This window comes from Nomascus leucogenys, chromosome 7b (assembly GCF_006542625.1).
Source record: "Nomascus leucogenys isolate Asia chromosome 7b, Asia_NLE_v1, whole genome shotgun sequence".
Classification (NCBI taxonomy): domain Eukaryota; kingdom Metazoa; phylum Chordata; class Mammalia; order Primates; family Hylobatidae; genus Nomascus; species Nomascus leucogenys.
In genome coordinates, this window is record NC_044387.1 from 3,949,219 (window position 1) to 3,972,934 (window position 23,716).

Here is a 23,716-nt window from a genome sequence, read left to right on the forward strand (position 1 = left end):
GGGGTGGGGAGCCAGGCTCTGAGCCGCGGCCCCGGGCCCGAGGTGCGGAGCCACCGCCCCACGGGTAGCGGCCACCGGGGGCCCCAGCCCCACCTTTCCCGGCCCTGTTGCCTCGGCCCCGCCCCCTCGGGAGGCTGGGTGGGGAGGCCTCCGGGGAGTAGGCCCCCGGTCACCATCTCGACCGCGCCCTCACGTCTCCATAGCGATCCTCTCGGCGCGCACCTCCTAGCAGGCTCCCCCCGGGGACGAACAATACGCGGCTGGGCCGGGGGCGGGGCGGGGCCGGGCCGGGGGCGGGGAGAACGCGCGCGGAGGGGGCGCCGGCCAAGCGCACCGCCCAGGCAGCAGCCGGCCGCCGTGGTCTCCGCGGCGCGGAGCTGCCCAGCCCGCTCCGGGAACTCAGCCCCCGCCCCGCGCCGGGCCCGCCCCGCTTCCCACGCCCGTCCAGCCGAGCCCGCGCCGGAGCCACCTGGAGCCGCCTGGAGCCGCCGCCGCCGCAGGTTGATGCGCGGCGCCCTCCTGGGACGCGCGGAGGAGCCATCTTGAAACCAACTTCGCAAACTTTCGCAAAGTGCTCTCGAAGTGGAAGCTGCGGGGGAGGCCGGGCGCGCGGTCCCCACAGTCCCCGCCAGGGCCCCCGGGGAGGCGGGACGCGGACCGCCCCGAGGGCCGGGCGCCGGGCGCCCGGGAGCCGCTCCCCGGCCTCGCCGGGTGGATGCGGAGGCGCGCCGGGTGCATGGATTGTGTTCGGGCGCCCGGCTCGGGCTCGGGCTCCGGGCCATGGCGCCGCCGCCGCCCGTGCTGCCCGTGCTGCTGCTCCTGGCCGCCGCCGCCGCCCTGCCGGCGATGGGGCTGCGAGCGGCCGCCTGGGAGCCGCGCGTACCCGGCGGAGCCCGCGCCTTCGCCCTCGGGCCCGGCTGTACCTACGTGGTGGGCGCCGCGCGCACGCCCCGGGCGCCGCGGGAGCTGCTGGACGTGGGCCGCGATGGGCGGCTGGCAGGACGTCGGCGCGTCTCGGGCGCGGAGCGCCCGCTGCCGCTGCAAGTCCGCTTGGCGGCCCGCGGTGCCCCGACGGCGCTGAGCCGCCGCCTGCGGGCGCGCGCGCACCATCCCGGCTGCGGAGCCCGTGCCTGGCTCTGCGGAACCGGTGCCTGGCTCTGCGGGGCGCTCTGCTTCCCCGTCCCCGGCGGCGGCGCGGCCGCGCAGCATTCGGCGCTCGCAGCTCCGACCACCTTACCCGCGTGCAGCTGCCCGCCGCGCCCCGGGCCCTGCTGTCCCGGCCGCCCCATCTGCCTGCCGCCGGGCAGCTCGGTCCGCCTGCGTCTGCTGTGCGCCCTGCGGCGCGCGGCTGGCGCCGTCCGGGTGGGACTGGCGCTGGAGGCCGCCACCGCGGGGACGCCCTCCGCCTCGCCATCCCCATCGCCGCCGCTGCCGCCGAACTTGCCCGAAGCCCGGGCGGGGCCGGCGCGACGGGCCCGGCGGGGCACGAGCGGCAGAGGGAGCCTGAAGTTCCCGATGCCCAACTACCAGGTGGCGTTGTTTGAGAACGAGCCGGCGGGCACCCTCATCCTCCAGCTGCACGCGCACTACACCATCGAGGGCGAGGAGGAGCGCGTGAGCTATTACATGGAGGGGCTGTTCGACGAGCGCTCCCGGGGCTACTTCCGCATCGACTCCGCCACGGGCGCCGTGAGCACCGACAGCGTACTGGACCGCGAGACCAAGGAGACGCACGTCCTCAGGGTGAAGGCCGTGGACTACAGCACGCCGCCGCGCTCGGCCACCACCTACATCACTGTCTTGGTCAAAGACACCAACGACCACAGCCCGGTCTTCGAGCAGTCGGAGTACCGCGAGCGTGTGCGGGAGAATCTGGAGGTGGGCTACGAGGTGCTGACCATCCGCGCCAGCGACCGCGACTCGCCCGTCAACGCCAACTTGCGCTACCGCGTGTTGGGGGGCGCGTGGGACGTCTTCCAGCTCAACGAGAGTTCTGGTGTGGTGAGCACGCGGGCGGTGCTGGACCGGGAGGAGGCGGCCGAGTACCAGCTGCTGGTGGAGGCCAACGACCAGGGGCGCAACCCGGGCCCGCTCAGCGCCACGGCCACCGTGTACATCGAGGTGGAGGACGAGAACGACAACTACCCCCAGTTCAGCGAGCAGAACTACGTGGTCCAGGTGCCCGAGGACGTGGGGCTCAACACGGCTGTGCTGCGAGTGCAGGCCACGGACCGGGACCAGGGCCAGAACGCGGCCATTCACTACAGCATCCTCAGCGGGAACGTGGCCGGCCAGTTCTACCTGCACTCGCTGAGCGGGATCCTGGATGTGATCAACCCCCTGGATTTCGAGGATGTCCAGAAATACTCGCTGAGCATCAAGGCCCAGGATGGGGGCCGGCCCCCGCTCATCAATTCTTCCGGGGTGGTGTCTGTGCAGGTGCTGGATGTCAACGACAACGAGCCTATCTTTGTGAGCAGCCCCTTCCAGGCCACGGTGCTGGAGAATGTGCCCCTGGGCTACCCCGTGGTGCACATTCAGGCAGTGGACGCGGACTCTGGGGAGAACGCCCGGCTGCACTATCGCCTGGTGGACACGGCCTCCGCCTTTCTCGGGGGCGGCAGCGCTGGGCCTAAGAACCCTGCCCCCACCCCTGACTTCCCCTTCCAGATCCACAACAGCTCCGGTTGGATCACAGTGTGTGCCGAGCTGGACCGCGAGGAGGTGGAGCACTACAGCTTCGGGGTGGAGGCGGTGGACCACGGCTCGCCCCCCATGAGCTCCTCCACCAGCGTGTCCATCACGGTGCTGGACGTGAACGACAACGACCCGGTGTTCACGCAGCCCACCTACGAGCTTCGTCTGAATGAGGATGCGGCCGTGGGGAGCAGCGTGCTGACCCTGCAGGCCCGTGACCGTGACGCCAACAGTGTGATTACCTACCAGCTCACAGGCGGCAACACCCGGAACCGCTTTGCACTCAGCAGCCAGAGAGGGGGCGGCCTCATCACCCTGGCGCTACCTCTGGACTACAAGCAGGAGCAGCAGTACGTGCTGGCGGTGACAGCATCCGACGGCACACGGTCGCACACTGCGCATGTCCTAATCAACGTCACCGATGCCAACACCCACAGGCCCGTCTTTCAGAGCTCCCATTACACAGTAAGTGTCAGTGAGGACAGGCCTGTGGGCACCTCCATTGCCACCCTCAGTGCCAACGATGAGGACACAGGAGAGAATGCCCGCATCACCTACGTGATTCAGGACCCCGTGCCGCAGTTCCGCATCGACCCCGACAGTGGCACCATGTACACCATGATGGAGCTGGACTATGAGAACCAGGTCGCCTACACACTGACCATCATGGCCCAGGACAACGGCATCCCGCAGAAATCAGACACCACCACCCTAGAGATCCTCATCCTCGATGCCAATGACAATGCGCCCCAGTTCCTGTGGGATTTCTACCAGGGTTCCATCTTTGAGGATGCTCCACCCTCAACCAGCATCCTCCAGGTCTCTGCCACGGACCGGGACTCAGGTCCCAATGGGCGTCTGCTGTACACCTTCCAGGGTGGGGACGACGGCGATGGGGACTTCTACATCGAGCCCACGTCCGGTGTGATTCGCACCCAGCGCCGGCTGGACCGGGAGAATGTGGCCGTGTACAACCTTTGGGCTCTGGCTGTGGATCGGGGCAGTCCCACTCCCCTTAGCGCCTCGGTGGAAATCCAGGTGACCATCTTGGACATTAATGACAATGCCCCCATGTTTGAGAAGGACGAACTGGAGCTGTTTGTTGAGGAGAACAACCCAGTGGGGTCGGTGGTGGCAAAGATTCATGCTAACGACCCTGATGAAGGCCCTAATGCCCAGATCATGTATCAGATTGTGGAAGGGGACATGCGGCATTTCTTCCAGCTGGACCTGCTCAACGGGGACCTGCGTGCCATGGTGGAGCTGGACTTTGAGGTCCGGCGAGAGTATGTGCTGGTGGTGCAGGCCACATCGGCTCCGCTGGTGAGCCGAGCCACGGTGCACCTCCTTCTCGTGGACCAGAATGACAACCCGCCCGTGCTGCCCGACTTCCAGATCCTCTTCAACAACTATGTCACCAACAAGTCCAACAGCTTCCCCACCGGGGTGATCGGCCGCATCCCGGCCCATGACCCCGACGTGTCAGACAGCCTCAACTACACCTTCGTGCAGGGCAATGAGCTGCGCCTGTTGCTGCTGGACCCCGCCACGGGCGAGCTGCAGCTCAGCCGTGACCTGGACAACAACCGGCCGCTGGAGGCGCTCATGGAGGTGTCTGTGTCTGGTGAGTGGCCGTCGGGGTGGGAGGAGCGGCTCCTGATGGGCCTCCTGGAGAGCCTCAGGAACCTGCCAAGGGCCCCCGCCTGGCATGCCGGGGCGCATTTGGGCCGGGCCCGGGCAACTCTGCAAGGATTTGTTGCCGCCGGTTGGATGCTGGGGGCGAGCGCCCCACCTAGGCCCAGCGAGGGGGAGAGGCACTGCGCCGCTTCCGTCAGCATTTTCCTGGGAGCAGGCCTGCGGTTCTCCAAGTTCAAGGCCGGGGCTCAGCGCCTTCCTCAGCAGGCTAGTGGCTCCTGAGTACAGCTATTAAAATGTGGCCTCCGGTGATCTGGGTCACAGGATTTGCTTGGGGATGCTCTTTCGTTAGCCAGCCACAGGGCTCTCTGGGAAGATCAGAGGTCACTGCCCCTTCCCTGTGCCAATTAATTCCAGGGTGGGACCATTGGAAATTGTCAGATGGGTCCCTGAGTCACCCTATAAGGCAGCCGGTGTTCCCTTGGTCTGGCTTTTCTGTCTCCTGCAGATAATAACAGTCGGGCTTAGGTGTGTAGGGCTTTGTGCAAGCTCTTTGAAAAGCATAGCCTCATTTGATCTTGGCTTCTGCCCCTGGACGTGGGCTTGTAATTTGGGTGCTGTTGAAGAGGCCTGCCCAGTTAGTGGTGGAGCCAGTGTGGGAACCTTGCTCGCCTGCTGTGGGGCTGGAGGTGAACAGAAGGGAGAGGAAGCCTCGGCTCAGCTGTCAGAAGCTTGGCCGGTCCTCCACACCTCTGACCCTGTGTGCCAGGGCTGGTCTGCGGTGCTGGGGAGGGAGACTAATAGAAGGTGTTGGAATTGGGAGACACACAAGAGAGAGAAGAACTTCGCGGGGCCTGGGGGAACAATGAAGGTACCCCAGTGGCTCTTTGAGGTTTGCCTGACCGTGCATCCAAGGATGCTGGTGCAGGCAGGTGACCTTATTTATAAGCCCAAACTACTGCCAAGAAGAGCTCAGATTGGCTGGCTGTTTGAGTCAGTGTTTCAGAGGAATTGTTTAAACAGTGAGTTATTAGGATACAACATTGCCACAGGAGCCCTGGAATAATTAAAAAGTTAACTTTCTGATTTGTTTCGTTTCCGAGGTTGGCTGTAATTCTGTAATATAGGAAGGGTTGGATAGCTAACAGCTTCCAGTTACAGTTGTTTGCTTATAAGATGTGAAACTTACAGGTTCAGTTTTGGTATGATACAAACCTTCCACACAATTTTGGCAGTACAGTCTATTTGTTGGTGAATATTTTAGGTTTGTGAGATTGTAAACGTGTGGAGAATATGGAATAGGCCCTTAAGGGCGAATTAACCGGGGTTATGGATATTCTTAGGAAGTCTTTCTTCTATACCACTTTATCTTATAGATAAAGCAGAATGGGAAATTTGGCCTGTTTAAAAATGACTTGGCCCAATAATAGGGTTTAGATTTAATGAGGGACGAGCTAGTGGGAACAGATCCATGCTGGGGGCAGGGATGTTTTGTGTGTGGTATCAGTAATGTGGGCCCCCACCCGCTGCTAGCCAGACAGCAGGGTTTAGGATGCATTCCCTTCCAAGGAGGTTGGTTTCTGAGGGCTGTCTCACCTGGGGCGCAGCTTAGACCACAGTTGAAAATGGGCTGGGGGGCTCCACACCGTGTCTCAGTCACCCAGTTATTGGCTCTGCTCCTTTGCGGACACACTCGTACTCTCGTGTAAATCAGGTACTGTGTCCTCATGCATCCACACCGCACCCCCAGACCACCACCGCCCCAACACACACCCAGATGACAGTGGTTACCTTTGACTGGATTCCAGCAAGCGGTTTTCTTTACTGTTTTATTTGTGCTGTCATGTGTTTCCCTGGTAACTGGGAGCTGAGTGATGTCATGCTGCTGCTCATTTTACAGATGCAGACACTGAGGCCCTGGGGTGTTGAGTGACCTTCTCAGGACGGCACAGCCAGTGGGCAGGGGCACTCGGCGTTAAACCATGATCTGCAGAAAGCAGCCCGCCCTTCACATTCCCCTCTCTTCCTTCGGAGAACATTTTTGACGAATTAGTTGTTAAACTGAATTATTCCAGGGTCAAATGGGTGCTTTAACGCAGGCATATGACTGGGTGCAGTCATATTACACTGGCTCATGCGTGTAATCCCAGCACTGTGGGAGGCCAAGGCGGGTGAATCACCTGAGGTCAGGAGTTCGAGACCAACCTGGCCAACATGGTGAAACTCTGTCTTTGCTAAAAATACAAAAATTAGCCTGGTGTGGTGGCGAGCACCTGTAGTCCCAGCTACTCGGGAGTCTGAGGCAGGAAAATCGCTTGAATCTGGGAGGTGGAGGTTGCAGTGAGCCGAGATCCCACTGCTGAACTCTAGCCTGGGTGACAGAGTGAGACTGTCTCTAAATAGATAAATAAATAAATAAATAAATAAATAAAGGATGCGCAGAAATCTCAGACCATTCGACTAGGATTTAATGCTCCAAATAAGCAAATCACTATTGACTATAAGATCTATGGTTCCAGACAGCAAAGCACCGGGTAGAAAACAGACCAAACAAAAGGATCAGCCCTTGAATTAACTGGAGGTTTTATTAAGGAACAATGCAGGGAAGTGGTGGTTTCAAACTCATCCACTGTTTTCAATGGAGTGTTGTTGGTTCCCCAGGATTTACAGCCTTTGATGCAATATGACCGGCCTGGAGGTGCTGTATGCAACAGGCCAGCCATCCGCTAGGTTTAGTGGGAGCCATTCCAGGAAGGGCTGCCAGCTTTCAGCAGAGGAGCCCAGGAGTGACGAGTGCGCCTGAGGGCGGGGCCTGGGAAGGCACACGTGGTGGGGGCAGTTCATTTAGGCTGGTGTGGGGTTGAACACAATCACTGTGAGTGTGACTAGATAGTTGTTGGTGGTTTTATTTAGCCCACCAAGGACAAAACATTTTTTGAAAATTTTTTGAAGTCAGAATATAGTGAAATTCAAATAGCTGCCAGTTTTGAATGACATCCAGTGATACAAGATGTTCATTTTTTTTGTGGTGGTTTTTGAATGAGATTTTAAACTCTGTGATAGGAACTTTTTATTATGAGCTTGTATAAAGGCTGTGTTTGTGGTTTTTCAGAGCAACGTGGCTGATGACCCAAAAGACAACTCAAACCTTGAATATGCTCTGTGTTCTTTCTGGACAGTGGTCGTTCAGAAACATTGACATTCTTTGTTTTATTTTTATTTTTAATTTTAAAAAACAATTTATATATAATGAAATATATGATATATAATATATACATTATAACGAATTATATATAAATTATATACACAAATTTATGTGTGTGTATGTATATATATGTGTGTGTGTGTGTATGAGACAGGGTCTTGCTCTGTTGCCCCGGCTGGAGTGCAGTGGCGTGATCACGACTCATGTCAGCCTTGATGTCAGCTCATTGCACCACCACACCTGGCTGATTTTTTTTTTATCTGTAGTAGAGACAAGGTCTCACTACGTTATTTAGTCTGGTCTCCAACCCCTGAGCTCAAGTGATCCATCTGCCTTGGCCTCCCAAAGTGCTGAAATTATAGGCACGAGCCACTGTGCCTGGCCAGGTGTATATATTTATGAGGTACATGAGATATTTTGGCACAGGCATGCAACGTGTAATGATCACATCATGGAGAATGGGGTCTCCATCCCCTCAAGCGTTTATCCTTTGTGTTATAAACAGTCCAGTTGTACTCTTTTAGTTATTTTTGAATGTACAATTAAATTATTATTGACTGTAGTCTCATTGTTGGGCTAAATACTAGGTCTTTTTTTTTTTTTTTTGAGATGGAGTCTCACTGTGTCTCCCAGCCTGGAGTGCAGTGGCATGATCTCGGTTCACTGCAACCTCTACTTCCCGGGTTCAAGTGATTATCCTACCTCAGCCTCCTGAGTATGTTGGATTACAGGTGCATGCCACCACACCCATCTAATTTTTGTATGTTTAGTAGAGACAAGGTTTCACCATGTTGGCCAGCCTGGTCTCAAGCTCCTGACCTCAAGTGATCTGCCTGCCTCGTCCTCCCAAAGAGCTAAGATTACAGGCGTGAGCCACTGTGCCTGGCCTTATTCATTTTTTTTAACTATTTTTTTGTACCCATTGACCATCCACCTTCCTCCTGCTACCCGCTTCCCAGCCTCTGGTAACCATTCTTCTATTCTCTGTCCCCGTGAGTTCAATTGCTTTGATTTTTAGATCTCACAAGCAAGTGTGAATGTGGGATATTTGTTTTTCTGTGCCTGGCTTATTTCACTTAACATAATGACCTCCAGTTCATCCCTGTTGTTGCAAATGACAGGATCTCATTCTTTTCTTTTTGAAACGGAGTCTCGCTCTGTTGCCCAGGCTGGAGTGCAGTGGCACGATCTCTGCTCACTGCAAGCTCCGCCTCCTGGGTTCACAGCGTTCTCCTGCCCCAGCCTTCTGACTAGCTGGGACTACAGGTGCCCGCCACCACGCCCAGCTATTTTTTTTGTATTTTTAGTAGAGACGGGGTTTCACCATGTTAGCCAAGATGGTCTCAATCTCCTGAACTCGTGATCCACCTGCCTCGGCCTCCCAAAGTGGTGGGATTATAGGTATGAGCCACCGTGCCCGGCCCAGGATCTCCTTCTTTTTTATTTTTATTTTATGTTATGTTATGTTATGTTATGTTATGTTATGTTATGTTAGTTATGTTATGTTATGTTATGTTATGTTATGTTATGACAGAGTCTCGCTCTGTTGCCCAGGCTGGAGTGCAGTGGCGCAATCTCAGCTCACTGCAGGCTCCGCCTCCTGGGTTCCTGCCATTCTCCTGCCTCAGCCTCCCGAGTAGCTGGGACTACAGGCGCCCGCCACCACGCCTGGCTAATTTGTTTGTATTTTTAGTAGAGATGGGGTTTCACCGTGTTAGCCAGGATGGCCTCAATCTCCTGAGCTTGTGATCGGCCCGCCTCAGCCTCCCAAAGTGCTGGGATTACAGGAGTGAGCCACTGCGCCCGGCCTCATTCTTTTTTATAGTGGAATAGTACACCATGGTGTATATGTACCACCTTTCTTTTCTCCAGTCATCTGTTGCTGGGCCACATTATTTGTAATTCACTTTGAGCGTGTGTCTGTGGGTGCAGGGCTGTAGGCCTCTCGTTGCAGAATGCGGAGCTTGGGAGAAAGGCGACGTCCCTGCCTCTCCTGCAGTGTGTGTTGCAGACCCATGGATGTGGGAAAGTGGTGTTTGTGGGTGAGAATGATTGGCGGATGAGTCATTCAGGCATGTCAGAAAATACTGAAACTCGGTGAAATAACAGGATTGAGTAACTTTTTCGCCGTTGACTTTGGTGGGGAGTGGATGGTATAAAGTCGTCTAGGCTTGATAAAGCTTCCCTAAGTGTTTGCCTAGCTAAATACAGGGTATCGCAGCGGCTTTTAAACAGACGATTGCAAAGAAGGAAGTGGGGGGGGGGGCTGCTGTTCAGGCATTGTCTGGATGCATGGCATCCTGCTTTTCTGGACTCACAGGGTAGGGAAGGATCGGACTTTTTTTTTTTTTTTTGAGACAGAGTCTTGCTCTGTCTCCCAGGCTGGAGTGCAATGGCATGATTTGGCTCACTGCAACCTCCGCCTCCCGGGTTCAAGTGATTCTTCTGCCTCAGCTGCCTCGGCTTCCCGAGTAGCTGGGATTACAGGCACCCGCCATCATGCCTGGCTAATTTTTGTTTTTTTTTTTTTGAGACGGGTGTTGTCCCAGCTATGCAGTGGCCATCTGGCCATGCAGTGCTCTGGGTCACCATCTCCTGCCACCCTCCAGGCTACCCCCCCCCCCCCGGCTATTTTTTTTTTTTTTTTTTTTCTTTCAGACCTGTCCCCCCTCGCCTCCAGGCTGATTCAAGCGTGGCCCCGCCCCCTTGTGTGGTCACCATCTGCCAGGCTCTCCACTCCTGACCTCAGGCTATCCGCCCGCCTCAGCCTCCCAAAATGCTGGGATTACAGGCGTGAGCCACCGCTCCTAGCCTGGGTCGGACCATCTTAAATTGCTTCAGTGGCCAAGCAGGATTCTGCGAGCGTCAGACCTTCCCAGGAGAGTTCAGTGCTTTTGGCAATGAGTTAACCATTTCAGAGCTCTGATAAGTCTGGAGATAGTGGCTTGCTCATACCTTGAGAAACGCTGCCTCAGAAATGAGGAGTATTGGTTGGTTTATTGAGCACCTGCTGTGTGTGAAAGCCTGGAGAGCCAGTGTGGTCCTGACTTCTGCGGCTGGGTGGAGATGGACCATCCGATGAGCGAGGGGGCTGAGCTCAGGGGCAGGATGGTGACACTAGGTGCAGGCAAGGGTGGGCTGGGACTCTCCTGTACCCCCCTGGACATGTGCAGTGTGTGCTGGGCAGGGAGACCAGGAGTCAGATGGATCCCCCGGTCGGGAGAGGGCTGACCGTGGAGGGTTTGGTGGGCCCCCCTCGGGAGGATTTAGGCAAGAGCTGGGTCCCGTGTCCCAGCTGCCAGGTGGTGAGAGTGAAGGGGAGGGAAGCTGGGGACATCATGCTTGCTCCAGCATGGGGGTGGCTGAGGAGGGATTTGCCAGCTTAGACGGTCAGACACATCTCCGCCTACGTGCCCCATGTGCCGGGAACCCTCCCAGGCTTTGCAGGCCCCATCACTTGCAGTTCTCCAGCCGCCACACTGTGGCGTGGAAAGTACCGTTGCCACCCCCATCCTAGAGATGAGCAAACCAAGGACAGGGCTCCCAGGGCACCAGCTTGTGGTGGCAGCAGTGGGATTTGAACCTGGACCCGGCAGCTCCTAAGGCATGTTCCCTGTCTGTGCCTTCCAGAAAAAACTGGCTCTAGGAGGATGACAGTGAAACTGAGAGAGGTGCGTTCCCTGAGCCAGAGTCCTTCCCGGGAATCGGCTTTGGGGAGAAGACATGAGGCCATTTTTGGCCCCGTGTGGCTGGGTGTCTTTGAGAGTGTCCTGAAGTCGATTGTGTGTGCAGGTCCAGACTGGGGAGACCAGCTCAGATTATGGATACAGAAGTGAGGGTGCTGGCAGTTAGGAGGGGACCCAGGCCCAGCCTTGAGGAGTCATGGCCCGAGTAGCCTGCTGGGTGGGGAAGGGTCTGCTTGGGAGCTGGAGCAGGAATAACCACGTGCAGGGGAGGGCCCATGGGTGCAGGCCTTGGAGGCTGAGGGAGGGCGAGGTTCTCTGAGGCGGTCATCCATGATGGATGCCGTCTGGCGATTGGAGAGCCTGGGGACAGAGATGTGATGGGTTAGCCAAGGGCAGGTCCTTGGTGGCCTCTGTGAGATCTGAGTGGAGTGGTTTGGGGGTGCCTCTGAGAAGCAAATGACAAGGTTGCTGGCATGAGTAGGGTGGGAATGGGACCCAGCCTCAGAGGGAAGGCAGGGTGTCATGGGCACAGGCCTGCACGAGGCCGAGCCAAAGGCCCAGCGGAGTTGGCAGGTTATGCACAGCACCTAGCCGTCCTGCAGCCTAGCGTGGGACTGGCCCGTCTCAGGGGCTTTGGGAGTGGGCAGTGTCAGGTCTTCCTCAGTGTCTCCCAAAGGGCTGCTGTGGCCAAGCTTCATAGACAGGTTTGCCAGGACAGTAACTTCTGCCTCTCTCTGAGTCATTGGACCTGGAGGGGATGGAGGAGCAGGAGGTGGATGGGAAAAGGGGGCCTGGGAGAATGCAAGGGGCCACGGGCCCACGGGACATGGACTCACCAGGGCAGGGCCCCCACCTCAGCACCAGCTGCCTGGGGACAAGAGGTCTATGTCTGGCCCGATGTACCGACCAGGGTGTTGAGAGACCATTTTTAAAAGTCCAGGTGAAGTAGCAGGCAGGTGAAACTCCGGGCAAGTTCCTGGAGCCCTGGGCGGGAGCCGGCAGGAGGGGTGGTGGTGCTGGCCACGCCTGGAGCGGGCCTATGTTGCTAGGCATGCCAGAACCCCATGCCAGCCCCAGTGTCACTGCTGAAGGGTCCCCTTGGGTTTGGGCTGGTGCCTGTGCCTGCACATTTTGAAACCCGATAGCAGAACCTGTTTAGGAACGGGATAGGTGGGTAGATGGGGGCTGGGGCCCCTGGCAGCGGCCACCTTAGCTGGGGTGTGGCCTGTGGCCCGGTGCCACAGGGCTCATCCCTGCCAACACTCGGATTCAAACAGAAGTAGATGTTATCGTGTGGGTGCAGCATGTAGAAAGTAGTCCTGAGTTTGGCGTGATTTCTTCAGTTCACAGCCTTGGGGGAAATCGTTTTCTAAGTTTTTTCTTCTTTTCCTGTAACCTGAACACACAGGTTCATATAAATGCCCCAAATTCCCTAGAATGAAATTCCTGAATGCTGGGAGGGGTTGTAGTAAACAACCCTCTTTTTTTTTTTTTTTTTTTTTGAGACGGAGTTTTGCTCTTGTTGCCCAGGCTGGAGTGCAGTGGCGCGATCTCGGCTCACTGCAACCTCTGTCCCCCAGGTTCAAGTGATCCTCCTGCCTCAGCCTCCCGAGTAGCTGAGATGACAGGCGCGCACCGCCACGCCCGGCTAATTTTGTATTTTTAGTAGACATGGGGGTTTCTCCGTGTTGGTCAGGCTGGTCTTGAACTCCCGACCTCAGGTGATCCGCCCGCTTTGGCCTCCCAAAGTGGTGAGATTATAGGCGTGAGCCACCGCGCCTGGCCGTAAACGACCCTCTTTAATTCAGTGACCCAGCCTTCCTCTTGCTTGTTTTGGGAGGAAATGCAGGCGGAAGTTCAAGCCATGAGGGTCCAGAGGCCAGTCTTGCACTAGTGGCCGCTCCTCGTGGAGGCCCCTGGGCTTCCCTCTCCTGTCGCCTGTGGGCCTGGGGCCTGGTAGGTGGTGTGGATTATTTCTGGAATGAGCCAGAGGGGACCCTCGGAGGGGTGAGGGGAGGGGGCTGCCTGCCAGGTGGAGGGCCCAGTGCCTTTACTTGGGGTATAAGGGGAGCCGCGCAGAAGCACGGACAGCCCCCCAGGAGACATTTTTGGTTCCTCCCACACGTGCTGAGGGACTCAGCCCTGGGTGAAGGGATGGGCGTTTTTCGGGGAAACACCAGTGGCTGAATTCTTAGGCTTTTGCCTCAGGTAAGGACTTGTGGATACCTTAGAATCAGGTCCCCCTTTTGGGCGTGAACATTCCATAGCTGGGAAAAGCCCCATACCAGCCTTTTAGTGGTGTCATCCCTCTAGCGCCTGTTCTCTTGTCCTGGATAAAGGCCAGTGGCTCTTAAAAAACAAAACACACAGACACGCACACACACACGCAACGGGGGTGGGGGCCATCTTCAAGGTCATCGTGTGGGGTAACACCTTTCCTTCCAGCCGCCCGACCACACTGACTTTGCCCCTCCCAGTTGTCATGGGGATTGTGCCGGGGACAGGGTGTGTCCCTCAGAGCTGCGGGCCTTGTTTGGGGGCTTGAGCGTGACCCAAGCACAGGGGGCTGGCCTGTAAGAGGGGAATCTGTAGCCAAGGAGGCTGGCCCAGAGCAGGGGTGATTGAGAAGTGGGCGCGGGACAAGATGGCTGTTCCCGGCCCGCCTGGGTCTGTGTGCTTCCCACCACCGCGGTGCCTGTTCGGGCTGTGCCTGCATCATCTCAGTGAAATCTTACAGGATTCCCATGGTAAGGGCAGAGAGACTGAGGCTAGAGAGCTTGTAGCGGCAGGAAGAGTCAGGCGCAGACTCTGGGGTCTGAGTGCTCTAATCATGGTGGTGACAGCCACCTTCCGTCCCTTCTGTCTGCCAGTGGCGAGGCCCTGGGACACAGAGTTGGAGATTTCTGAGGATGGAAGCTCAGTGCAAGCGACTGCATTGCCTGAAACGGGACGGCTGAGAGTTACCTGCACATGGTGCCTGATTGTGGGGGTGGGCGACAGTGGCAGCCGTGCTGCAGGACTCTGGGAAGGGCTAAGGCTGGAGAAGGGGCTCCTTGGAGCCTTCTCTGGGTCCTTGTGGGGTCTCTTATGGTAGAGCTGTCACAAGATGCTGTGGAGTGCAGGACTGGTGGGTACCAGGTGCAGGGAGGCAGGCATGTCACTGGTCAGAGCTGGAGGCTCTATTTGGGGAGCCTGGGGAGGGAGATACCAGATGAGGAGCCTGCTCAGAGCAGGGGCTGATGCACCTGTTGAGGGGCCTTCCAGCTCAGAGAAACTGGATTGTACTGGCTGGGGAGCCGCCTTTCTCCTGCCCTGTATTCTTCCCTCCCTCCCTCCAACTATCCATCTGCCTATCAAGATTTTTCTTTCTTTTTATTTACTTATTTATTTGAGACAGAGTCTCTCTCTGGCACCCAGGCTAGAGTGCAGTGGTGCAATCTCAGCCCACTGCAACCTCCGCCTCACAAGTTCAAGCGATTCTTGTGCCTCTGTCCCTTGAGTATCTGGACTACAGGCGCCCGCTACCACACCCAGCTAATTTTTCTTTTTTTTTTTTTTTTTTTGAGACGAGTCTCGCTCTGTCACCCAGGCTGGAGTGCAGTGGCGCAATCTCGGCTCACTGCAAGCTCCGCCTCCCGGGTTCATGCCATTCTCCTGCCTCAGCCTCTCCGAGTAGCTGGGACTACAGGCGCCCGCCACCACGCCCGGCTAATTTTTTGTATTTTTAGTAGAGATGGGGTTTCACCATGGTCTCGATCTCCTGACCTCGTGATCCACCCGCCTCGGCCTCCCAAAGTGCTGGGATTACAAGCCTGAGCCACCGTGCCCAGCCTTCACCCAGCTAATTTTTCTATTTTTAGTAGAGACAGGGTTTTACCACATTGGCCAGGCTGGTCTCAAACTCCTGACCTCAGCTGATCCGTCCGCCTTGGCCTCCCAAAGTGCTGGGATTACAGGCATCAGCCACTGCACCAGGCTAAGATTTTTCTTTCTTAATAGTCTGCTTTTATTCGCAGTTTTGTATCTTCTTTTAAATATTTTTTAGGATTTTTGTTCATATCTAATCTAAATGACACTTGGTTAAAGTAAACTAACAGCAACTAATTCAAATAAAATCACAGGCCCTGTTAGCATTCGGAGATAAGAATGCTCTTGCAGGGCAATAACCATTTGTCACTGAGTTGATTGTTGCAGGGCGGTTTTCATGGTCAGAATGAAGTTGTTCAGCTGCCCTGCAGTTCTGCTATCGGCCAAGGCCCCAGGGGTTGTCCTTTGATGTGTTGTGATGCCGGGCATGCGATGCAGGCCCGCTGAGCAGGTGTTCTCCCATCATTGGAGACGGCCTGAGATTTCACCAGAGATGAGGCCTGGGCTGTTCTCCACTCACTGCCCCGTGCAGATTGCCTGAGGCTGGGTCAGCCTGGCCCCCTCTGGACCTCAGAAGGTGGAATGGCCATCCCCTTGGGCCCCTTCCCTGCTGCCTCTCACCCTTCTGTAGGCTAGGGATTGGAAAAGCAGAGATCCAGCCTGGAGATCTGACTGTGATTTGGGAAACCTCCTTTTTCTTGCCTATGTATGTCGCAAGTGCTGAGAAATTATCCCATTTAAAAATTGTTATGAAATATTTGCAAATCCTATATGTGATAAGGGATTAATATCCAGGCTAGGTATAGAACTCCTACAGTTTAGCTACAAGAAAACTATGGAATTAAAAAATGAGCAAAGGACTTGAATAGATATTTCTTCCAAAGATACGGTTGGCCAGTAAGCACAAAAAAAGACGCTCAGAGTTACTAGTCAACAGGGAAATTCAAGTCGAAACCGCAGGCTTGGGGGCTGCAGCCTATAATCCCGGCACTTTGGGAATCCGAGGCAGGAGGATTGCTTGAGCCCAGGAATTGGCAATTTCTACCAAAAAAAATACAAATATAAAAAAATTAGCTGGGTGTGGTAGCATGAGCCTGTAGTCTCAGCTACTCAAGAGGCTGAGGCAGGAGGTTCGCTTCAGCCTGGGAGGTGGAGGTTGCAGTGAGCTGAGATTGCATCACTGCACTCCAGACTGGGTAACAGAGTGAGACCCTGTCTAACACTTACACGCTGTTGCAGGGCAATAAACCGTTTGCCGGTGAGTTGACTGACACACACACACAAAAACCCCAAACCTGCAAGGAGATACTGCTTCATACCCATTAGGATGACTGTGGTCAAAAAAACTCAGAAGACACATGTTGAAGGATGCAGAGAAACTGGAACCCTTTTGCACCGTTGGTGGAGTGTACAATGGTGCGGGTGCTGTGGGACACAGTATGGAGGTTCCGCAAAATATGACAAATAGAACTACCATATGATCCAGCAATCCCACTTCTGGGGATACTCTAATTGAAAACAAGGTCTTTAGTTTTATTTTTGTTTTTGAGACAGAGTCTCACTCTGTCGCCCGGGCTGGAGTGCAATGGCGCGATCTCGGCTCACTGCAGCCTCTACCTCCCGGGTTCAAGCAGTTCTCCTGCCTCACCCTCCCGAGTAGCTGGGGTTATAGGTGTGTGCCACCACACCTGGCTAATTTTTATATTTTTAGTAGGGACGGGGTTTCTCCATGTTGGCCAGGATGGTCTCGAATTCCTGACCTCAGATGATCCGCCTGCCTCAAGCCTCCTAAAGTGTTGGGATTACAGGTGTGAGCCACTGTGTCCGGCCTGGCTGAAAACAAGATCTTTTTTTTTTTTTGAGATGGAGTCTCGCTCTGTCGCCCAGGCTAGAGTGCAGTGGCGCGATCTCGGCTCACTGCAAGCTCTGCCTCCCGGGTTCACGCCATTCTCCTGCCTCAGCCTCCCGAGTAGCTGGGACTACGGGTGCCCGCCACCATGCCCGGCTAATTTTTTGTATTTTTAGTAGAGACGGGATTTCACCGTGTGTTAGGCAGGATGGTCTCGATCTCCTAACCTCATGATCCGCCTGCTTTGGCCTCCCAAAGTGCTGGGATTACAGGCGTGAGCCACCGCGCCTGGCTGAAAACAAGATCTTTAAAGAGGTATTTGTACACCCATGTTCATAGCAGTGTTATTCACAGTAACCAAAAGGTGGAAGCAACCCAGGTGTCTGTGAACAGATGAATGGATAAGCAACACGTGGTTCAGTTGCACGATGGAATACTACTCAGCCTGAAAAAGGGCGGAAATTCTGACACTTGCTACAGCGTGGGTGAACCTTAAGGACATTATGCTAAGTGAAATAAGCGAGACGCAAAAGCGCAAATTCTGTATGATTCCACTGAGGTCCCTAGAGGAGTCAAATTCATAGAGAAAGGAAGTAGAATGGTGGGTGCCAGGGGCTGGGGAGGGGACAGGAGTTGTGTTTAATGGGGACAGAGTTTCACTTTGGGGAGATGAAAGGCTCTAGAGATGGAGGGTGATGATGGTTGTATAACAGTGTAAATGTGCTTCATGCCCCTAAACTGTGGGGGCATTTAAAAATGGTTACAGTGGGCCACACCTGTAATCCTAGCACTTTGGGAGGCCGAGGCAGGTGGATTACGTGAGGTCAGGAGCTCGAGATCAGCCTGGCCAACATGGTGAAACCTTGTCTCTACTAAAAATACAAAAAATCAGCTGTGCCTGATGACGGGTGCCTGTAATCCCGACTACTCGGGAGGCTGAGGCAGGAGAATTGCCTGAACTGGGGAGGTGGAGATTGCAGTGAGCTGAGATCGGGCCATTTTACACTAGCCTGGGTGACAAGAGCAAGACTCCATCTCAAAAATAAAAGTGGTTAGCGTGTTAAGATCCGTATTATGTACATTTTTTATTACAAGAAAAAAATGCTAGAAGGACTAATGCAAACTGTTGCAGACACTCAGGTGTGGGAGGCGTGGGAGCAGGCGCCTGTGTCTGTGGTTTCAGGTATGATTTCCCTGAGAGCTTGAGCACTGAGCGGGTTCCTTTGGTCCTGTCCTGGGGTTCGAGGCCATCCAGGGCCTCCTGCCAGGCTCAGGGCTCTTCTTCCTTCTGTGCCTTTTCCTGCATTCTCAGCCCATGTCTTGACATCATAAATGGCAATAGGGGGCTGGGTGCAGTGCCTCACGCCTGTAATCCTAGCACTTTGGGAGGCCTAGGCGGGTGGATCGCCTAAGGTCAGGAGTTGGAGACCAGCCTGGCCAACCTGGTGAAATCCCATCTCTACTAAAAAAATACAAAAATTAGCTGGATGTGGTGGCGGGTGCCTGTAATCCCACCTACTCGGGTGGGTAAGGCAGGAGAATCGCTTGAACCCACGAGGCGGAGGTTGCGGTGAGCTGAGATTGCACCACTGCACTCCAGCCTGGGCGACGAGCGAAACTCTGTCTCAAAAAAAAAAAAAAAAAGCAATAGGGGTAGGTATTGAAATATAAATCTTGCACCTGGTACGTGGATCAAATCTCTGGTTATTTGACTGCATATCAACGGCCACACAAATGGACATGTTCCCTGTTTTAGGAGCCCTGGGTGCAAGGAAGCCTCCGTGTTTCTGGAGGCAGCTGTGCAGGGTCCAGTGTTTCCTGGTTTTTCTGCAGGTTCTGGGACCTTGCATCTCAGGGGCATGGGAGGGGGTCCCTGGGTATGTGGGTGTCTCGGGCACCTCCCAGCCCCGCCCAGGAAGGGAGACCAGCTGGGCATTCAGACCTGATGCCCAGCCTCTGCCTGGTTCCACCAACTTGGACAAGAGGTAAGCTGTAGTGGGCGGCTGAGATCACTGTTCCCTGGGCCAACCTGGGAGCTCCCAAATCGTAGCCCTGTGCTCTGTGCGGCCCAGTGCTGGCCTTCAGCACCCTCTCTTCATGACCAAGCCCTGAGTCCAAAACCACCAGTACAGGCGCTGGTTCAAGTGTATTTGTATCAGCATTTGGATACACTGAAGCAATTTGGCTGGATCTCTGTCCTTGTTTGTTTCTACAGGGGTGGAATTCACAGAATGTGAAGTTGACCATTTTAATGTGAGCCATTTTGTGGCGTTTAGAACATCGCAGTGGTGTGCAACACCCCCACCCTGTCCAGTTCCAAAGCATTTTCATTTCCCTCAAAGGAAAGCCCATACCCTCTAGCAGCCCCAACCCGTGGGCTTTTGTGTCTGGCTTCTCCCCGGCCAGCGTCAAGTTTTCCGGGTCAAGCACAGCACAGCACGTGGCAGTATGTTCTTGTCTTTATGTTGGTGTGTTTTTTTTTTTTTTTTTTTTTGATACGGAGTCTCGCTCTGTTACCCAGGCTGGAGTGCAGTGGCTCAATCTTGGCTCATTGCAACCTTTGCCTCCTGGGTTTAAGCGATTCTCCTGCCACAGCCTCCCTGAGTAGCTGAGATTACAGGCATGTGCCACCACGTCCAGCTAGTTTTTGTATTTTTAGTAGAGACGGAATTTCTCCAGGTTTTCCAGGCTGGTCTCGAACTCCTGACCTCAAGTGATCTACCCGCCTCAGCCTCCCAAAGTGCCGGATTACAGGCGTGAGCCACTGCGCCTGGCCACAACTGGAGTCTTTATAAGAGAGAAGACAGAGACAGACACACAATGAGGAAGCCACAACGTGAAGATGGAGGCAGAGACTGCAGCCACGCTCGGATTACAGGCGTGGGCCACCATGCCTAACCCCATCTTAATTTGTATCTTAATCTGCAGCCTTTATTTCCAAGTTAGGTCACATCCACAGGTACTGGGCATTGGGGTAGGGTAGTGAACCCACTGCCACGCCTGCCTTCATGTTCATGTGTGTGACTGGTTTCTTCGTGTTAAATCAGATAACCGAGGTCTCCCTTCTCAGTGGGACCTGCAGTCTGTCCACCCGAATGCCCGAGCACACCATCGGTTTCCCTTGTCACAGGGCAATGTGGTCTGTGGGAGCCCACTCCCTTCGTTCTCCTCTAACGAGACTGAGTGTGGCACGGGCTGAGCGCCCCTGCTGATAGTGTCCCCACAAGCTCTGACTCCTCAGTAAGGTCTGCCGTGATAGCAGCGTCTGGGTTAAGGGGCCGCGCTGTGCTTCGAGATGTCCTTTAGAAAGGGGATGCCGAGGCCAGGCGCGGTGGCTCACGCCTGCAATTGCAGCACTTTGGGAGGTCGAGATGGACGGATGACATCACCTGAGGTCACGAGTTCGAGACCAGCCTGACCAACATGGAGAAACCCCATCTCTACTAAAAATACAAAAAAATTACCCGGGCGTGGTGGCACATGACTGTAATCCCAGCTACTTGGGAGGCTGAGGCAGGAAAATCGCTTGAACCTAGGAGGCGGAGGTTGCAGTGAGCTGAAATCCTGCCATTGCACTCTGGCCTGGGCAACAAAAGTGAAACTCTGTCTCAATAAAGAAAGGAAGGGGACACTGCGGGAGGTGCGTAGTAAACAGAATATGGGGACACGGGGTGGTGGGTGCTTTCAGATGACAGCACGCCCTCCCTTTCCCTCTGGGTCTCAATGCCAAGTGCCATAGCCATGGGAGTCGCCTCTTCAATGCAGCCCTCGCTTCTAAGCGTGGAACATTCTAACACATAATTGCAAGTTCTCCCAATTCTTCAAAGAGGAGAGAATGGAAAATATGAAGGTTTATTGTTCTGTGAGACTTCCTGTCTGTCCTGCATGTGGCCGTCGGAGGTCAGGGGTGCGTCTGTGTGTGCAGGACAGGAAGCTCAGGGGCATGGGTTGCGGTGTGTCTGCAGGGGGCACTTTACTGTGGACAGGGGTACCGAGACAAGAGCCGGCCTGGGGTGCCGGGACGGTGCACATCAACCACTGTGGTTCTACCCTCCAGATACCGCCTTGTGCCCCGTGGAAGATAAGTGCCAGATGGAGTCTGTTTTGGGAGGAAACCAGGCCGGGATGACCCCGTAGGCAGGAAACCGGTGGCTTTGGTGTTGGACGGCCGTCCGAGTCTCCGGTTTGGCCTGGGAAACCCATTGCATTTGCGGCAGGAATTCTCCATTCCCTCCTGTTTTTCCTGAGGCTCATCGGCCCAGCATTTTTTGCCAGAGCAAAGGTGGAGCAGTGGGAAAATGGGCCGAGCCCCTTCAGGGACCAAACTTGCACCTGGCAGCTCTGTGCTCTGCCGCTGGGAAAACTGAGTCAGTGGGGGATGGGGAGGTAGTTTGTATACCTCAGGAGAATGATCTACTGGGGCCAGAACCTGCCCCGGCCAGAGCCGGACCCTCTGGATTCTTCCTCCAGAGTCACCAGCCTCAGGAAGTGGATGAGCCCAGCTCATCCCTTATGGGTGATAAGGGTTCCTTTGCTTTAAAACACGAAAAGGGCGTCCCATGGCTTTGCCAGCCGTGACACTGGTTTAGGTGGGGTTCTGGGCATGGGTCAGTGGGGGTCAGCTGCAGGGGGAAACGGGGAGGGAGGGTGAGGGGACAGCCCTCGGCTGCTGCCTTCCTGCCAGTCCCCACCCCGCAGCTTCCTGCCAGGCACAACATAGGGTGTTGCCTGTGTCCTGAGAGAGTCGTGTGCCTGGGTGAGAAGTGGAGGGAATGGACTTTGTGGTCCGTTGGGCCAGAGGAGCAATATAATGTGAGCTGGTCGAGGAAATTACCCGGGAGGTGTCAAGGTGGCAGCAAATGAGCTTTGAAAAGTATGTCCTGGCCGGGCGTGGTGGCTCATGCTTCTAATCCCAAGCACTTTGGGAGGCTGGCTTGAGGCCAGGAGTTCAAGACCGGCCTGGGCAACATGGCAAGACCCTGTCTCTATAAAAAATAATTTAAAAAAATCCCCCAAAACCGATGTGCTATCCCTCCCCAATCCCCCCACCCCACAACAGGCCCTGGTGTGTGATGTTCCCCTTCCTGTGTCCATGAGTTCTCATTATTCAGTTCCCACCTATGAGTGAGAACATGCGGTGTTTGGTTTTTTGTCCTTGCGATAGTTTCCTGAGAATGATGGTTTCCAGCTTCATCCATGTACCTACAAAGGACATGAACTCATCATTTTTTATGGCTGCATAGTATTCCATAGCATATATGTGCCACATTTTCTTAATCTAGTCTATCATTGTTGGACATTTGGGTTGGTTCCAACTCTTTGCTATTGTGAATAGTGCCGCAATAAACATACATGTGCATGTGTCTTTATAGCAGCATGATTTATAATCCTTTGAGTATATACCCAGTAATAGGATGGCTGGGTCAAATGGTATTTCTAGTTCTAGATTCCTGAGGAATCGCCACACTGACTTCCACAATGGTTCAACTAGTTTACAGTCCCACCAACAGTGTAAAAGTGTTCCTATTTCTCCATATTCTCTCCAGCACCTGTTGTTTCCTGACTTTTTAATGATCGCCATTGTAACTGGTATGAGATGATATCTCATTGTGGTTTTGATTTGCATTTCTCTGAACTCATTCCTACTTTCTTAACCCCAGTTGACTGTGCTGTGGATGCTGGTGAGTGCTGGAGATCTGCAGGATGGGCGGAATGTCCTAGTGTATCCTACTGCCGGGGCTGCCTTCCTACACTGGCTGCTGGGAGCTTGTTACACAGATAGGAGCCTGCCAGGCTGGGGAGGCCCCAGTGACTTAGTCATCCCCTGACCCCCCCCAGCAGGACTTACAAAGCCTCAGCCTCTGTGCCTTTGAGTCCCCAGCCCTGAGCACTGTGTGACTGAGGCCCATCCTATTGGCTGTGTCCTCCAGCTGCAGCCCCCAGGTGCCCTGCAGCTTGTGCACACCCGCTTTGCATCAGGCTCAGTCCTCCCAGAGCTGACCTCACCATGGAGACACAGACTGTCATGCTTTCCTGTTTTCTGTCTAAGGCCTTCATAGAGTTTGTGTTTAAGGCGAGCCTCTTTGCCTTTATCCTGATGAAACGTGTGCACACCTTCCTACCTGGGGGTCATGTGACTTGGGAGCATCCACTCACAAGCTGGCTGTTGTGATACGCACTGAGACCGCTGGGCTGTGGTCCCAGCTGTGCTGCTGACAGCTGTGCAGCTGTCCCCCGGAGGGCGCAGGTGGGGCTCACTTGCCTGGCTGTGGGCTGGCAGTGGTGGGCAGGGTCGTGAGGTCCCAGAGTCTGGCCAGAGGGCTGATGCACAGGTGGAATGGCTCCTGCCGCTCATGCTGTGTCCCATGAGTGCCCCTGGGAGGGTTGGCTCTGCTGGGACCCTGAGGGGGGTCCACGCTGCCAGACAGCCTTTTCTCAGCCCAGGCTGAAGCTGACGGGGTGCTGTCTAGAAGGGGCTGGCCAGGGCTAGGCTGGTTGCCAAGGCCCAAGAGGGCTGGGGTTTGGACAGAGCCACTTGTGTGGGGTGGCATGGAGTTTGGAGCAGATGCCAGCCGCAAAGAGCACGTCTGAGATTCTCATCCCCCAGGCCCGAGGGCTGGATTGACGGCGGGTGCAGACAGGCATCCCTGGGGTGGGAAGAGGTGGCAGCTCCAGAGCTTTTCCCGCAGTGACTTGTGCTTGCTGACTTGGGAATGACTCAGTGAGGCAGGACAGGGCTGGGCAATTCATTCAGAAACACCCCTCTTATTCCAGAGC

General features: G+C 55.2%; 1 protein-coding gene across 1 annotated transcript in view; it reads left to right on the top strand.

Annotated features, from left to right (window-relative positions):
* Nucleotides 1-326: 326 nt before the first annotated feature.
* Nucleotides 327-23,716, top strand: part of CELSR1 (cadherin EGF LAG seven-pass G-type receptor 1) — a 178,484-nt gene continuing 155,094 nt past the window's right edge. Inside the window, exon 1 of the mRNA XM_030815346.1 lies at nucleotides 327-4,321. Within this exon, the coding sequence (XP_030671206.1) occupies nucleotides 781-4,321 (3,541 nt within the window). The 5' untranslated portion in view covers nucleotides 327-780. The remainder of the gene's footprint in view (nucleotides 4,322-23,716) is intronic.